The following is an 18,348-nucleotide window of genomic DNA, read 5'->3' on the forward strand; positions in this document are numbered from 1 at the left end:
GTAATTTTCTTTTCCACTGCGCAGACCTCCAAGGTCTATGTGTGCCTGCAGCTTCCAGAACTGGAAATCAATGTAGCAGCATACTGATCAGCATGCGTGAAACCTCAGAGTGGCTTGCCTAGAGGAAACAATGGTGTTTCCATTTACTTGGGGCCCTTGTCCTTCTAGATGGTAGTGGGTGTAGGCACGGATTTGAAAAGTCCTATCTAAGGATCCTTGGTGAATTTCTGCAGTGCATCTTGCAGATGGTATATGTTGCTGCTACTGAATATTGTTAGTGGAAGAAGTAAATGTTTGTAGATGTGGTGCCACAGAATGAGCTGCTTTGTCTTGGATGGTGTCAAGCTGCTTGAACGTTGTTGGAACTTGATTCATCAGGACAAGTTGGGAGGATTCCATCATATTCCTGACTTGTGCTTTGTCATGGCAGCCAGGCTTTAGGAATCAGGACAAGTTACTCACTGTGGGATTCCGAACTTTTGACTCAGTGTTTTTATGCTTACTAAGCAGTTTTGATCAATGGTAATCCTCAGAATATTGACAGTAGGGAATTCAGTGATGATAACATTGTTGAAGGGCAATGGTCGAAAGTGGTCACTGCATTGCATCTGTGTGGCGCGAATATCGCTTGTCACTTGTCAGTCTAAACCTGGATATTGTTCAAGTCTTGCTGCATCTGAACATGGAGAGCACAGTATCTGAGATGTCATGAATGGTTCTGAACATTGTGCGTCATCAACAAACATCCCCACATCTGACCTTATGATGGAGGAAAGGTAATTGATGGAGCAGCAAAAGATGGTTTGACGGAGGACCACTTCCCTGAGGAACTCTTGTTGAGATGGAAGCAAAATACTATGGATACTGGCAATCTGCAACATGCTCAGAAAATGCTGGAGAAACTCAGCCAGTCTGGCAGCATCTGTGAAGAGAGAAATAGAGTTAGCATTTGAGTCCAGTATGACTTCTTCATACTAGTTGAGTTTCTACAGTATTTACAGCATCTTTTTTGTAAAGATGTCAGAGCAGAGTGACTTGACCTCCAGCTACCATAGAAATAACTAATTATATTGTAAGAATTGGCAAAAGACCTAGGGGATATAAAGGAGAATTTTTTTTACTTAATAAGTTGTGTTATCTGAAATGTGTTGATGGTTGATGCTGATTCAACGGTAACTTCCATAAGGGAACTGCATAAAAAGTTGAAAACGGGAGAAAATAGGGAAAAGGCAGGGAGTAGATATAATTGGTAACTTTTTGCAAAGAACAGGCACAAGCATGCTGGACTGTTCAGCAACTTTTTCTGCTGTATGAGTCTATAATTAATATATATACTGACAACTGATGGTCCAGATGGAGATTGCAGTAGTTTAGCAGATTCTGAGTTATACAACTGCAGTTGCCATCTTGGTAATTAAGAAAGGTTACCAGAGAGTAAACTTCCACTTGGCTTGCAAAGAAATTAAACTTTGAAAATCAGATTGTGAAACAATGGGCTGAATTTTCCCAGCCTCTGAATGATGTGAAGAATGGTAAGACAGTTGGGAAAATATAGCTAGATTGGAATAATGAGATTCTTGATACTGAGGAAAAAAAAAAGTCTGATATTTTATCCAAAGTGTGAACTGTGACTAATTCAAGGCTGTCATCCGTTATCAATCCAAGAGTTGGACACAGTCAGATGGGCACTTTGGGCAGACAGGGTCAGGGATTCTGCATCATTACAGTCTGGGAATGGGACAACATCAGGCCTGCAGGTCCAGTGCAACTGAACAGTAAATTTGCGGTTAGTAAGGAGCTTCACTGAGATGAGACAGAGGACTGGTCCATCATCAGTTGGAGCTGTCTTTCCAAAGTTTTTATGGTGGGGGGGGAGGGAACAGTCAGTCTCGACTAATGACAAAGATGTTATGTTTTGCTGGGCATGAGGGAAAATGTAACACTCCCTTAGACAGGGTTCAAATGTGGTATAGCACAAAGAATCATAGCCTGTGTAGCTTGATTCTTGCAGTTTGCAGCTACTGTAATAGTTGATCAGATAGGTAATGATATAAAGTGAAAATACATTTACAAATGTGAGCTTCTATTTGTTATGAAGAGTCATCTGTACCACCAATGTGCCTTCAGAGATTTTCTTCTAAATTTCCCTCCCGCCATGTACACTGTGAAAGTCTATTCCTGGCTGGCAGCAATTAACCTGGCACACAGCTAGGCTTTAAATTTGGCGCAGTGGCAGAAATCCTGGAATATCCCGGCAATGATGAGTACTTCTGCAACTGGTGAACACAACTGTGGTGCCGTAAAGGTGAAGTGCATCCATACTTAACGTGAGCAAAGGAGAATTGTGTGGGATAATGTGCTAGAGCTCACGGAGAGTTGACACTTAACAGATATTTGTTAAAATTCAAAAGAAGAAACAAGTGAGAAGATTTTTTTAAAAAATGAATTCATAGGATGTGGGTGTCATTTGCTAAGCGAGCATTTATTGCCCAGCATCTCTAATTGCCCTTGAGAAGGTGTCGGTGAACCACTTTCATGATCCGCTGCAGTCCTTGTGGTGTAGATGCACTTGCAATGCACTGTGGAAACAATTTTGATCGAGAGACAGTAAAGAAACAAATGATATTGTGGCAAGTCAGGATCATGTGTGGCTTGGAAGGGAACTTGCATGTGGTGGTGCTCCCAGCTATCTTCTGCAGTTGACCTTCTAGATGGTAAACGTTGCAGGTTTTGAAGATGCTGTTGAAGGACGCTGGGTGAGTTGCACATCTTGTTTACGATATTGTGAATTTACCCACTTTTTGCCAGATAAACCCCTGCCAAGCACCTTGGCATGTTTTTTAGTTTTATGAAAATATTATACAAATACAAATAATTGTTTCTCTCATGGACAATGTTGGCAAAACAATGTCTTTGTTTAGAGACAGTTGCTCAGCATTAGCACAGTAACTAAGACACCCCCTCCCTCAACCAACTGTACCAAGAAACGATTCATTCCTGCAAACTAATTAAAAGATATGTATCAAATGTACTCACTAAACATTAAAGATTCAATCATATCCATGGTAGCCCGTGCGAAGACCTTTTCAATAGCCTGTAGAAAATTCCACCTGCTTTCACTGCTGGGTATCACCTTGCAGATTCTGTGAACCATCTTCACAGTCCAGTCCATGCAATACCCATCCTTTTCACATACCTGCACCCAAAATTTAAAGGACTGTAAGTGTTAGTATCTACAACAAGAACAAGGGCAAGAAGTAAAATCTCCATTTGCAACTGAAAACAGAAAATCCTGAAAATGCACTCTAGGCCACTCAGCATCTGAAACAGAAAGATAGAATTAACATTCTAAATGTGACCCTTCTTCAGTGTTAGAAGCAAATTAGAGGTCAGAGGTGAAGTAAAGCTACCTCCCCTCTGCCCCAACAATATGTCATAAACCCATTCATAGAAGAATATCACCTGAAGCAAAAGTCTGCATTTCAACTCCCATTCTCAATCAGCTCACTTTACAGTCGCTCCCAGTACAACCCAATATTATTTATTTGAGGACATTTTGTGCTGAGCCCCTAGTAGGATTTCTTCAAAGTCATTCCATATTGAGGATACACAATCAGCAGTGAAAGATAAATTTTGTCCCATTAATTTTAGACATAACAAACTCAAATTCACATGATAAATTTATGATTTTTTTAAAACTCCTAACACACATACATGTCACAATTTGGATTGGAGCTGTGAAACTAACTTTCCACTCACTTTTTAATTTTCATAATCTCTCTTAATAACCATCTCCATTCCATCTCACCAAAAGGTCTTAATCCTCTTTATTAAGACACATATCATGGAAACATATCAGCTTAGTTAAACATACAACTTCCAATTGCCTAAGGATGCCTAAATGTAACAGACATTTTCTCTCATGTCTAATACAATCTAATTCAGTTAATTTTATTCTACTCACCAAAGACAGGAACACAATGAGTGTGGCAAGTTCATTGAGCCTCCCATTTACAGCTTTATTGGCCAGGAATGTAAAGCACATGTTATTCCCACAACAAATCAGAAGACGAGCACTGTTCTCCAAAAGCCATTCTTGAGGAAACCCTGGAATAGATGCACACTATATCACCATCCTCTTTTAAATTATTCCAAATTTCTCCTCTTTATAGGTCTCTTTTCCTTAAGGCATGAACTCCTGTTGGGATTATATTTTTATGTGCACCAGCAGATGCTCAGTACCTTGCCCAAGTGATCACTTCTCATACATGAGGTTGGACAATGAATTTGAGAAGACTATTCAACTCTATGGGCTTCATATCCAGGCTCCATTCTATCTTTGCCTGAAGTGCAGCCATCCAGTGTTTTCAGAAATCACTAGATATCTCATGGTCTGAAATCTGAGCTTTTTTTTTTTTACCTTTCTCAATCAAAACCTGTCAAAGTCAATTGTAAGTAACAATCTCTACTGACAAAATCAAAACCACCTAACATAGCACATAAAATTAAAAAAGCCCGAGACCTACTCATTACCAGTACATGTAATATATTTCTGTTCTGAAATCAGGCCAGCACACAGACAATCCTTCTAATTACTAGAATACACTGTGCAAAGTTAAAGTGCCATGTAAAACTAGACATTATATAGAACAGAGGATACATCGCCTAAACTTCTAACAACAACATTCCATGTTTCGTTTTCGATACATTAGAAAACAAACTGCCGGGTTACCAACATGAGCTGAAGATCAGAATAAGAATTACAGACATGGATGATCAGATTCTCTACAGAGTATTATGGTCCCTGTGCTGCTGGGATTATAGAAATGTCAACCATAAACTTTATCTCCAGGATGCCTTTAAGCTCAGTTTCTTCAGTTCATGTCATTCAATTTGTTTTCCCCTCAGTAACTCTTAACTCTCCACCACAGCATTTCTTTCCTCTCTCTATTTTACTTTTAACATCAAGCTGCGTTGTTCTGAATTAATTTATTTTACTTTTTCTAAGCGTGGAATTATTAAATATCTTCTCACTCAATCCTACAATAAGATTTTTTTTTCAAACAAAACAGAGTGTCACCATAATCATCTGTTAGTTTTATTCAAGCTTCCCAGGACTTCAAAATGTGGGATTCATTATATTTCAGTCTTTCCCTTCTCTTACAATTTTCAGGATTTTTACAAAGGTCAGTTACCTGCTAATTCTTCCAACAGGGTGAAAATGTCATCAGCCGTCCATTCCTTGGCATTTTCATGCAGCAATCTAACTGCTGCTGCAAGACCCTTTATGCTGTCCTCACTTGCAGGTAACTGGGTCATATGATGCCAGTGGATCTGACCTGAAAAAGAAACAAGGACAAACAACAACATTTTGCATGTATAAAGGACATTAAAATTAGTAGATGCCATAAGACTTATCAAACGCAGGAAAGTGAATATTAAAAAAAGTCATATCAGCCATGATCCTATTGAACGGTGGAGCAGGTCCAAGGGCCAAATGGCCTACTCCTGTTCCTATTTCTTATGGTCTTATAGAAAAATAATTGCTAACTACAAGATGAAGAACTGTGCATAACACTATCCAAGCCAAATATTCACTTTCATTACAGAATTATAGAACTATACAGTGCAGTAAGAGGACACATGGCCCCTGAAGTGGGTGACAACTCTTTTGAAAAACATTCCAGTTAATCTACTCCTCTGCCCTTTTTCCATATTCCTACTAATCCTCTCTCGTTTATCTAATTTGCTTTAGAATGCTATTATTGAATCTGTTCCAGTGCATTCCAAATTCATGCCATTCTGCTCAAAATAAAACATTTTTCCCCAAGTTATTTCTAACTCTTTTACCAATACTTTAATTTACACTACATAAACCCTTCACAATTTTAAATACTTCCCTCAAATATCCTCTTAGCCTTTCCCAGTCCAAGGACAGCAATCCCAGCTCCTCCGATTTTACCATGCAACTGTAATCTCTAATCACTTGAACCATTCCAGCAAACTTCTCCAAATCCTTCATATTCATCCCAGAACTGGACCACTGCAACTAGAGCCAAACCTTTAGTTTAAGCAAAAAAGTACTGATTCTTGCTGATATAGTGCCAGCGATTGTACTTGTCTTGTTGTATCTCACTCAACAGGCTATAAAAGGAACGTTCTGTGACATCCACCACTATTAATACACTTACTGACAAGATTTACACAAGAAGAGTTATCATTTGAGTGAGGTATTAGAAAGCTGTCTGCACAATGACACAATGCTTCAGCCGGAGTCCGCCACTTACAAAATTGATGAGAAAACGAATTTTTTAAAAAATAGCATACAGTATTAAATTGCCTAACCATTCCATGCTAGCCCTTACCATCACTGAGAGACATAGGACCATAGAGTAAGTACAGCAATCTTGCTTGGTTCACCATCGGCCATGGCTTAAGGATGCGAGTCAGCCAGAAAGCTATATCGCATTGGTGCTCCCAATGATCCAAAAGAACCCGTCGGTAATACAAACGGATCTGTAGCTCTAGCTTTCTAGTCGCACCTATTTCAAGTACAACACAAAAACTGTTGTAGAAATTCTATAAATCCCAAGACCATGATGCATTATTTGTGGAATTTAGATTACCAGAATAAATATTTATGCACTATTAAATCTTGTCCTTCTAACTGAAAAGCACTATGCGGATTTGTTGAAGGTGGGGTGTGGACAAAAAGACAGAGGAACAAGATATTGGAGATTAAACGTTGACACAAGGAGGCCTGCATATTCTCTGTATAAAGCTGATACAACTACAGATAGAATTTTTTGGGCTTGCCTGGAGCTTTTAGAATATCAGGTGAGAGAACTTCGTTGGGCTGGAAGAAACAAATTCAGTGAGTTAATTTTTGCTATCAAGGTCTCAGAACCTTTCAGGCTGGTTGGTTCTGCTGACTTTTAAGGTTACGAACCTCTTTTGCATTCGTTCGGATGCAAAAATTCCAACAACAGCCAAATTCACTGGAATTACGTTATTGGGTGCAACTTCTTCACTAAAAATGGGAAAAAGCACTATTCACAAACCCAAACATACATATGAGGCATTTATCTGATGGGGCAGAATTCTTCGTCCAATAAACACTTACATGTATGTAAGCATAAGGGTTAAATGCTGAATGGGGCATTAGCCTGCACAAGCAAGTGAGCCAATTTGACTGACAGTAGAAAACTTGGGGATTTACAATGAAGAGTGCTCTACTGAAAAGGGAACTCAACATAACACGTGGCTAGGTGGAAAGGAACTGTAGGGAATTGAATTTCAAATGCGGGTTTATGGAAGGACCCTGAGGAATGTAGGGAGCTAATTAGGATGTAAAGGGAAAGTCACAGTGATACAGGCAAGGGGAACACAGGAAAGTGAGAACTGCATATTAAGATGTACAGAAGATTGAAAATCAATGCACACAAAGTGACTTCTATTTCTTTCATTTTGTTTTGTACCATTACATGTTGGTGCCAATTCAGCAGCCACTGTTGAGTTTAAGGAAGCCTGCTGACCTACTTTGCCATCATGCCACAAATGACTGTGACATGTTCTCTGGGGATCCAAAGCCTAGAGGACCCCAGCGTGCTGTAGGTCTCCTGTGCAGGTGCAACGTCTATTGCCTGACCTGACAGAGGTGTTTGGGTTACTGGCAGAAGTAATGTGGTGCAGTCAGCACCTCTGGAATGTCCTGAGATAACAAATCCTGGATGTCTGATTGTCATTTCTCCATGTTGTCATAGCGGTACCTCTCTGCTAGGCACCTGGAGGGAGGTCAAGATCCCTGCCCCTGTCTCACCTGGCTGTTCTAAGAATGTATCCATGGTTTGACACAAGCTTTGTACAACAATCCTGTAATCTTTTCCAATCTTTTAAGGCTTCTGACTATTTAGATTTTCCCTGTAGACTACCTTAGCGGGTAGTAATCACCCCAGACGCTCACATGCACGTCATGTGCTAAAGTACAAACAGCACTGAGTTCCTCACTCACTGCTGTAATCTGAGAGGAACATAATCTTAGGAAAGCAAGATAGTTAAGTTTTGGGAGACTGTTGACACAATTTAGCCCCTTTACATCATTTCAGTGATAGATGTTTCCATGCTGTATGACTTTATGACTCTCTGAATACCTCTTACAAATGAAATGTTGAGCCATCTAAGTACGGTGCCCATGTAATCCTGCATAACTCCATATCGACACTTTGGTCAGAAAACTCAACAGAAGGTTATTGCAGAAAGGAGAACAAATTAACTTAAAACTTACACCAAAAGAGTAGTTTAATGTTTTAAAGTTATAAACCAAGCATTCTCTTGAAGGCAGTTCTTAACGTCCACATATTTAATGCAAAGTCATTTGATCTTATATCTAAGCACTGTCAGGTTCTCTTGGGCCTGTCTGCCTTATCTAACTATTGCCTGAGCTTCCTCAACATCAACTTGGACTCCCTCCTCATCTGAGGAGAATGATAGCCGGTTCATCATCCCCTCTCCTAAGTTCTCACCCCATCATTAAGCTAGGTTGTGCAAAACACAGTAAACAATCACTACTCTGGAAACCCCTGTACAATGTGTATTTGAGTGCTCCTGCTGAGTAGACCTGACAATGGAAATGTACCTTTAGAAGACAAAATTATCTTTTCACTGATGACCCCTGTGGATTTATGGACAATACTACAATGCTGTTCGGAATCAAAATGAGGATTTTGCATTGGGGTCATCAGCCATGTCTTTTGAAGTATCGCCTGTTACCACCAACTAGCCCAAGGGGAGATGATGAGGAAAAGCAGAAATTCACAGAACCTGAGAACGTGCAAATAGTAGGCATTATGATAACTCCCTGGATACTCAGTGCACACCTGCAGGAATTGCTGCCTTTGGTTGCAAATAAGCTGGACACAGAGGTTTAAATCCTTTCCTTTTCAGGATGCTGGCTAAACGATGCCATAAAGCTCTAAGCACCTCATGTGCAGTCAATATCCTGTTGTACATAAGAATTTCCAATCAGGGTACCACGTTCAGGTCAATCCCGGTCAATCCCGGTTTCCCTGCTCCAGTAATCCACCATCAATCCGGGACAGCCTCAAAAGTCCACCTGTGATGCTTCCGATTACAGACATTCCCTGGGTTGCGAATGGGTACCATTTTGGAGTCTGTTCACAAGTTGATTTGTACACAATTTGGAACACAACGCACCTCAATATAAAGGAGCCCTTCATAAGTACAGGAAATGTTCATTGTTTCAGATCTTTAAAATTACACCCCTTTATGAGATAGCATTCATAAGTACGAGCACTTGTACGTCAGATATTTGTAAACCAGAGACCTCCTGTACAGAAAACATACATTCTCACCTTTGTCAAATCATAGTATCCAGGAAGCTTGTCTATCTGGAATTGCTCTGATTTAACTTCTAATAGTTAACACAGCTACATTAAGCTTCTTAAGTTGCAGTAAGTATTATTATTGAAGTCTCTGACAATGTTGTATTAATATAGCCTTTGCCAGTATATTGACCGCTTATTGGTAGAGGCATGTGATCCTGAAGTCATGTATTACATGGCACTCATTAAAACTGGCCTAACAATAATCTCTTGGGCCTGTGAATGCCAGAAGTCTTCAACTTGCACAACTGTTGCCCACTCTTGCAAACAAGAAACAGTGACTTCCAATTTGTGATTATACAGCCTTAATGTAATATGAAATTTGAATATGGATAACCCAAAGATCACGAAGCAACAATTCTTTATTCTCCTGGTATCAAATCATTACAAACAGGAAGCAAAATGAAGGATATAAACAAGGTACTATTTAAATTATGTACAGAGCATACCGTGTAGGTTACATTGAGGTGAGGAATTCCTTTGTCTGTCTGAGCTCCTTTCGTATCAGCCCTTGTTACCGAAGTCACATTTTCTTTTCTGGCAAGAATCAATTTGACTGTTCCAGGTGCACACTCACCACCGCCTCCCACCCACCGCCCCACCCCACATGCTGGAGGAGATCCCAGAAAACTGCTCAGCTCCCTTGCTCAGTGCCCTCCATCATTGTCCTCTTCTGCTGCTGGAGGTCCCATTACACACTTTCCTGCTTGAAACTGGCAACTGGAAAAAGCAGACTGTGACCATCCATTAAGTAGTTGCATGATTAACTGGTTCAATAGTTCCACAACGGCTAGAAGGTCATGCAGAACAAATCTAGTAGTATTTGTCAAGGAGGTGACAAAGTGGACATGGGTATGGCAGTTGATCTGGTTTATGTAAATTTCAGCAAGGCCTTTGACAGGATTCCACATGGAAAACTGATAAGAAGTAAAAGCTCATGGGATCCAGGATAATTTGGGTAGTTGAAGCTAAAATTGGCTTAGTGACAGGAAACAGAGGATGATGGTAGATGTGACTGGAGCCCAATGTGCAGTGGTATAGGATCAGTGCGGGCCCCTAATTGTTGATGATATTCATAAATGATATAAATGAGAATATGGGTGGGATGATAAGTAAGTTTGTTGAAGACACGAAGATTGGCTGGGTGGTTGACAGTGGGGAGGAAGATTACAGGAGGATATAAATGGATTGGTCAGGTCAGTGGCAGATGGAACTTAACCCTGATAAATGTGAGGAGATGCACTTTGGAAGAAAGCACAAGACTCAAAGAGAGTGTCTGTTTTCCAGTAGTTATCCAAGTGTCAAAAACCTCGACTGTTTCTTCCTCCTTGTGCTGAGGGCCCTAATCAGTGCAGTACTCAACAAAATGTTACCCCTATCTACTCTAAATCACTGAGAGAAGTCAATGTCTCTGCATAGAATGAGATGGGGTACAAGGCCTCAAATGTTGCAGCTTCTGAGGCTTGTAATTGCTTCACCTTAGAAGTGTGTTGCAAGATGCTGCTATTCTGGCTTAGGAATTAGATCCAGAGGCTGCACAGAGGAACACAAACTTTGTTAGCGTCACAAGGTTTAATAACGTTGTTGCTTCAAGCGCTTCTGGGAATAGCTGCATCGGGGCTTTGTCAACTGATGGCTGTAGATACACAATCTCCCCTTCAGCACAAATATGTTTCCCTTGCTCTCCTGCCAACTCAGAAGCCTGCTTACTGAGGAACCTTATATCAGATTTTCCACCCCATACCCCATTCACATCCATGTCCCCAGCACATTTGCACAAGCTGTGCATGTTCCTCTCCTGCAGAAGGACAGACACATTAAAAGTACATTAGCATGGGTACAAGTACTTTGCCTGCAAACCTCAGAGCTATGATGATCCATGTATAGTATAATAAGAAGAATTTTTTTTGGCTAAAATTAGGAGTTAAAGGGGTCTGATTGAATGGTCATTTGATGTTTTCAAAGAGCTAGAGTTGACGCAAATCAATAAAGCATTATATGATGTGCGAGCCCGAGATACATGTGAGATGTTCATCCCTAAACCATCTTTGTAGCAGTGTCTTTGTCTCATGCAAGACATTGAAAAACAGCTATCAGAGGTGCACGTTCTCCTAGCTGTGATGAAAGGTCAATGAGCAGATGATGCGTGAGCGGCTGAATGCTGTAGCTATTTTTGTTTTAAACTTGAACCCTGGAAATATGTGAGAGCTAGGAGCACCATGGTGCAATTAGAGCTACACTGGCAGCTGTAATGAAGTGACAGACATTGATTGCACATGAGCATCTGACGGAGATGCCTGGCAACTAATCTTGCGTGTGACAATGCTGTGCAGTGGTAACCTTATGAACACATAAGGGCACGAAGCACTGAGTAGACAGTGGCACATACTCTGGCAGATCAAAGCAAGTATCTTATTCTTTTTCAGCACTGAATCCAGATTCTCTAGAGATGCCTCCACAGCCACTTTTGTCCAGGTTATCTTCATCAGTCAGGATAACCTCTTGTTGTCATGCCTCTGGAAAAGCAGGGACTTTCTTTCCTGAACAGCCTTTAGGAGAAACTCTAGAGAGGTGTTACTGAAATGTGGCACTGCTTTATACCAGGTCTCTGACATTTCCCGAAATGGACAGAGATGAAGAGGAGAGGTTCAATGATGCTCCTGGGTTGCAGAAAGTGAAATGCTGTCCAGGTGCCTTTTAAATTTGATATTTAGCATTCGGAGCCTAGAATATCCCTGAAGCAGAACTTTCTGCCCTCTGTCCATCAAAATTTCATTTTACACATACATGAATAGACAATGAGCTTAGAAGATTGTAATTGCACGAGAAAACCTGATCCCCCCGGAGCAGAAGTACCTCCTGCTTCTAGGCCTACCTCTATGCTTAGTCTCAAAATAACAAGATTTCATCTTCGATTTGCTCAACTGAATAGAAAACCTGTACAATTTGCTCTGCAAGTGACATGCAAAACCTCCTTTCCAGGTCCAACCTTCTTCCCCGCCCTCCCCAATAATAAAAAAAAACTGTGAATAGTAATGTTATCAAACAGTCTGGCAAGATTTTCAAAGTGGGCTTAGGAACACAAGACCCAGGTGAATTCTAGTTCTTGAACCTGTTACAATCTCCATAGAAACTGATAACTTTTAAAAATAAATTCAGACTTCCAGTTAATAGCTGAAAGGATAACAGCATAGATTTCATATTTAAGGCTATTACTATAATAAAGCACTAAAAGTTTTATTAAGTAAACTTTGCAAGCAACTTATACAGTATTTTAAGTACACAATTTATAAATATACATTACACAATACCTTAGGTAGATATTAAATTATTTCAGAACAAATCAAAGATGAGTCTTGGATCTCAAGGGTTTACTCCCGTTTTCTTTTCTCAACCTGAAGGGAAGTTTTAATCTCAGAACTGTCTTTTACAGTGGGTTTTTCTTTCTCTGTAGATTATTCCTCTAATGAAAGTTAAGAGAATTCTTCCAGCCTTATTTCAGCTCCTCAATAATTCAGTCTTCTCCATCCTAGCAGGAGCTCCAAGCACATTTCCATACAGAGAACCACACTGTCTTTCTGCCACAGCTGCTATCCCAGATCTTGATAGACTAGCCATGTCCATGAGTTTCAGAGATATCCTAGACCCTTAAACCTAATCAGTCCATTTCTATAGCAACATGAATTTACATGGGCCTTGTACAAAGGTAGATATGATTAGCTGTACTTGAGACTCCCAACTCACTTTTATTCTGAAAGTATATGCAGTTAAAAGCACAATCGTTTACAATACACCATTCTCACACAGGGTACTACCATTCTTTCCAAGTGTAAAAACCTTGCACTTACTTCCCAAAAAAACCTGGGCTTTCGTTTAATCATTTACCAGCCCTCAGCCAGGCAAAAATTTTAGGCAAATATCAGAACAGGTCACATGACATTGGCTTTTAAAAGCCAATTTTACTTTAAACACAGCATATGGTTAAAGTGACATACAAGCTGGCTGAAACATAACTCTAAAATGCCAAGCAGGGAGTCCTTGAGCCACAGAAATCACTGAAACACCTTTATTTTAAAAATGAAAACAGCAGAAAAATTAGAACATTACACAAACACCTATAAGTATTGATACAAAACATGGACAAATTCTTTAGCGTTTAAAACTGTGAAGTGATCACATTTCCTACAACTAATTGAGCAAATTTATGCTACCTACTAATGCAAAGTTTTGTTGCTGCCTTAAAAATTCACAACAAAAGCACGTCAGTGTAAGACTGTGTTTCAATTGTTACATGTGATTTGAGGTAGTGAGGTAGCCTGAAGTAAGCACTGTGTTTCAGTTGATCAGTTACAAAGAAGGTATGTGCCAGTGGCAATGAAGCAGAACAGGAGGTATTTTCCCTGAATGAGAAAGCTGGGTGAGCTCCCTGGTTGCTCCAACTTCATCTTTTATCAATCAGCTCATGAGTAACTTTGCCAAAAGCCTGGGAGCAGGCTGCCTGACATTTTAAATGGCAATTTACCTGGCAAAAAATGGTATGATGCACAGGAAGATCTCAAAATAGGGACAACACCTTTAAAACACATTCAAACTGACATTTGTGCATGTCTTATGGAAAACATCAAGAGTTTCTGTTTGGATGGAGATCGTGCCCTCCTCTTCCATGGGTTAGATTAGCTCTCTTCTAACAGATATAATCATTTCAGGTGGTAAAATGGGATGCGCACTGTCAAGAAGAGAGGCAAAAAGAAAAAGAATCCTGCATTTATATACCACATTACATAACTTCAAGGCATCCTAAATGCTATACAGCTAATGAAGTGTCATTGAAGCATAGAATGGTCACGGCATAGGAAGTCATCATTCAGCCAGTCACATCTATATCAGCTGTCCACAAGAACAACTCAACTAGTCCACACCTTACCTTGTTGTCCCTTAAGTATTTTCTATTCAATAATTATTCCTTTGAAAGCCACAACTGAAAGCCACCACACACTCGGGCAATGCATTCCAAATTCTAACTATTCGCTGCATAGATTTTATAAAGTAAGTAGTTGTTTTAATGTAAGAAGTGTTGAAGTCAATTTGCACACAGCAATATGATAATGACCAATTTTTAGGGTTTGGTTCAGGGTTAAATCTTGACCAGAATAACAGGGAGAACACTCCTACTTTCTTTGAAACAGTGCCTTAAGACCTTTCATGTCCGCCTGGTTGGTTGTTTGAAGAAAAACCTGGCCTCCACTCAGTGACATCCTGCTGTTGTTCCAACAATAGTGTGATGGAGATGAGAACTCACCATGTGAGGAATCACAAGAGTGCAAATGTTAGTCTGATCAAGCTGATTGCACAGTGCATCAGTGCTCTAAGGAACCCTGCTGCTTAGGCTCTTCCAAATAGTTATATGATCAGATAGGTCATTCCCTCACAAAGGAGACTGCACAGTGACTTTAAACTTTTATGTCTCTTGACAAACTAAATAATTTTATATAATGCTGCAGCAGCCTCTGGTGGCAAAATTAAGTGCTACACTTGAAAAACTTACTTAAGCACAGTTGTATTCCAGTAGTATGACGACCGATAATAACCTATTTCTGTTCAGACCTTATGAATCCATTTGTTTTAATTTGATTACTTCGATCACCAAAATATTGCATTTGGAAAATCAAGAGCTTACTATTATCAGAATTTTACTACTGCAATTAAACCACATGACAGCACATCCTGCTTAGAAAAGGATTTTGCCATCAGGCTCCTTAATTCAAATCAAATGGTTACAAAATATTAAATTTTTCATTCTATTATATTCTTTTCTTGATGTACATGCCTCTTATTGGTGCCAGTTGCTTTTAGGAATTTTGTCCAAGTGGCGATTCTTTAAATGTAAGCCATTGCATGTAGGTGCTGACAAGCTATTCTATCATATTGGGAATCTTAAATCACTGGAAAGTAATCAGGGGTAGGAACAATGGCAGATTCTTTTCCTGCACAAATGAGGGATGATGAGGTCAACTGCTGGCCCAGCTGGAGGTCAATTCTTCAAGTATGCTGTAGCAATTAAACCTGGGACCTTTTTGTTGTATGGCTTAGCACCACACCTGGAGTCATCAATGTCTGTTCAATGGGCCCTCTTGTGATCCAGTGGTCAGATCCCTACCCCTAAACCAAAGGACCTGAGTTCAAGTTCCACCTACTCAAGAGGCGTGTAATAAGATCTCTGAACAAAGTGATTCGAAAAATAGGTTAAATAATTTTTTAAAAATCAATATCTGTTCATATTTTTTCATTAAATAGTGACTTCGCTGCTGTTTCTGTCTGCAAAGAATTGTTGGGCCAAGTGTTGCAAGGGTGCTGAATTAACAAGACAGAGCTGGAAATACAAGTTCACTGAAGCAAGTTGCTAATAATGATAATATCGCAATACATTCTCTCAGATCCTTAACCCCTTCAAGCTAGGCAATTTTTCTCAGCCATTTCCCCTAAACCTAAATTGACCTAGCATAGTTAAAATTATGTTTCTATCAATTTGAATGTATACCATATCTTGCAATATACTTTAAATGACTGGCCTTGTCTGCTGCATTGTAATTTGACTAATTTTACCTGGTCTACTGCACACCACACTTTGCATTTTCCGTGGCAGATTTGCATTTTCATTCAGAAAGTTAAACACACGATGGCACTCCAGTTCATCCCAGCCTGCTATAAGAGTCTGCAGGAATGCAGAAAAAAAAATTTAAAAAGGTAAAGCAAAAGTAAGTTTACTTATTTCCACCCTTAATCTACTTCATCGCTTTTTTATCCATCAGAATTCTCCTGATTTCACAATAGAGATGGAGGATTAGTTCTCCAACAAATAACCTCTAAATATCTAAGAGGATGAACTGGAGCTGGTACATTAACTGTCCCTCCAATTTTCTCTTCCACTCAAATCACATCCTCACACATACACTATTAGGCAAAAATCAAAATTTTAAAAATACTGCAATTCAATACTAAGATAAAAGTTAGGGAGGGCATAACATAATTGCAGGTGGGAAATAGAAAAATATTAACTGGTACAGACGGGCACCTCGAGGCACAATATGTGACGAAAACAGTTCATTTATACGTGTTCCATCAACTAGAAAGAACACCCACCACAGTAAAAGGCATAAAAATTAAGTAATCAGAAAGTTATGAACAAATATCACCTTAAGGATATTGGGTATGTACTGATGCACAATTTTAATTGTTTTCATATAGATTAACCTCGTCATTATACCTGCATCATTTTCTTATGTTTCTAAAAGTAAATAACTATACCGTGAAAAGGCATAGCATACTCAAGAATATCCAGCCATTCAGGCAATCTCCCAGCATAACTGACAGGTAACTGACTTTCCAAAGGGACAGTGAGAATGTAAACCTGGTGTTCATTATGATACGCTTCGATTGAGCATTAAAGTTTCCAGGATTAGCTTTCAGAGCTTTCTTATGGTAAGGGCAGAGTCCCCAAGTATGGGTTTGGCTCACTGAAACATCTGAAATCCTATTCATAGTGTTAGATTCACAATAATTCACAGTGGGTACTCATCAGCTCTTACATGATGGTGCTCTGCTCTTCAGATTTATTTGGATTGGTGTGTAGCAAAGGCAAGTGATATGGGATGTTAGTATTGCTCAATACAGATGAGAAGTATTCATTTAAGACCTCATCCACATCGACTGGCTCCTCGCAGAGGATTCCCCTTTGGTCTCTATTAGGTCCCACTCTTTCCCTGATAACCCTCTTACTTTTAACACATTATAAAAGCCTCGTGTTTTCCTTGATCCCATCTGCCAAAGAAATTTTTGGGCCCCTGTTTGCCTACCTAATTTCCTTTTCAAGCAGCCTCTTACACTCTCCATACTTTTGAAGGGCTTTGTTTTTCATGCGGCGTACCTGACATATGCTTCCTTTTTTTCAATCAAACTCTCAACATCCCTTGACATTCAGGGTTACCTGGACATGGTGCCCTAGCCCTTCACCCTTAGAGGAATATGCTGGCCCTGAATTCTCTCTATACTACTTTTAACAGACTTCCACTTTCCAAAATTAGACTTCCCTGCAAGTAGCTGCTCCCAGTCTATATTTGCCAGATCTTATCTCGTGAAATTGCAATCGGCCTTCCCCCAGTTTAGACCCTTAATCTCTGCACTATCCTTATCCCTTTCCATAATGACTTTGAAACATAGAGTTATGGTCACTATCCCCCAAATGCTCACCCAGTGAAACTCCAACCATTTAACCGGTTTCATTCCCAAGGATGAAGTCTAACACTGCCCCATCTTTCGTTGGACTACCTATGTACTGCCACAAAAAGGTCTCCTGGATGCACTTTAAAAATTCAACTCTATTTAATCCTTTCACACTCAAACGATCCCAGATAACGTTAGCAAAGTTGAAGTCCCCTACAACTATAACCCCGTTTCTCTCACACCTTTATCTGATTTGCCTACATATCTGCTCCTCTATTTCCCTCTGATTGTTCGAATCCCAGCAAGGTAATCATATTTTGTTTTGATTTCTAAGCTCAAGTGGCCTCATTTGAAGATCCTTCTGGGACGTGCTCCCTCATTAGAGCAATGATGGTTTCTTTTATCAATAATGCAGTACCTTATTGTGTCTGAAACTTCCATACCCTGGAATGTTGAACTACCAGTCCTGACCTTCCTTCAACCATATCTCAGTGACTGAAACAATATCACACTCATGCGCTGATCAATGTTCATCTGCCTTACCAGTCAAGCTCCTTGCACTAAAATAGATACAATTTCATTTTCTAGACCTCTCATGTGCCAAAATCTGTCCTAGCAATTTGTCTGATTGGATCTTGCTCCTGACTTTACACCTACTCTGTGTGCCCCATGTCACCAAATCCTCCCCAACAGCACGAGCAAACCTCCCAGCAAAGAAATCTGACCC

General features: G+C 39.8%; 1 protein-coding gene across 1 annotated transcript in view; it reads right to left on the reverse strand.

Annotated features, from left to right (window-relative positions):
- LOC109936529 (F-box only protein 47) overlaps positions 1-18,348 on the reverse strand; it is a 52,554-nt gene that overhangs the window by 9,084 nt on the left and 25,122 nt on the right. The window contains exons 7-11 of the mRNA XM_048617441.1: positions 16,005-16,113; positions 6,366-6,542; positions 5,196-5,339; positions 3,965-4,107; positions 3,037-3,196 (exon numbers count right to left, since the gene is read on the reverse strand). Of these exons, the coding sequence (XP_048473398.1) occupies positions 3,037-3,196; positions 3,965-4,107; positions 5,196-5,339; positions 6,366-6,542; positions 16,005-16,113 (733 nt within the window). The remainder of the gene's footprint in view (positions 1-3,036; positions 3,197-3,964; positions 4,108-5,195; positions 5,340-6,365; positions 6,543-16,004; positions 16,114-18,348) is intronic.

Source organism: Rhincodon typus, chromosome 37 (assembly GCF_021869965.1).
Source record: "Rhincodon typus isolate 14 chromosome 37, sRhiTyp1.1, whole genome shotgun sequence".
Taxonomy (NCBI): domain Eukaryota; kingdom Metazoa; phylum Chordata; class Chondrichthyes; order Orectolobiformes; family Rhincodontidae; genus Rhincodon; species Rhincodon typus.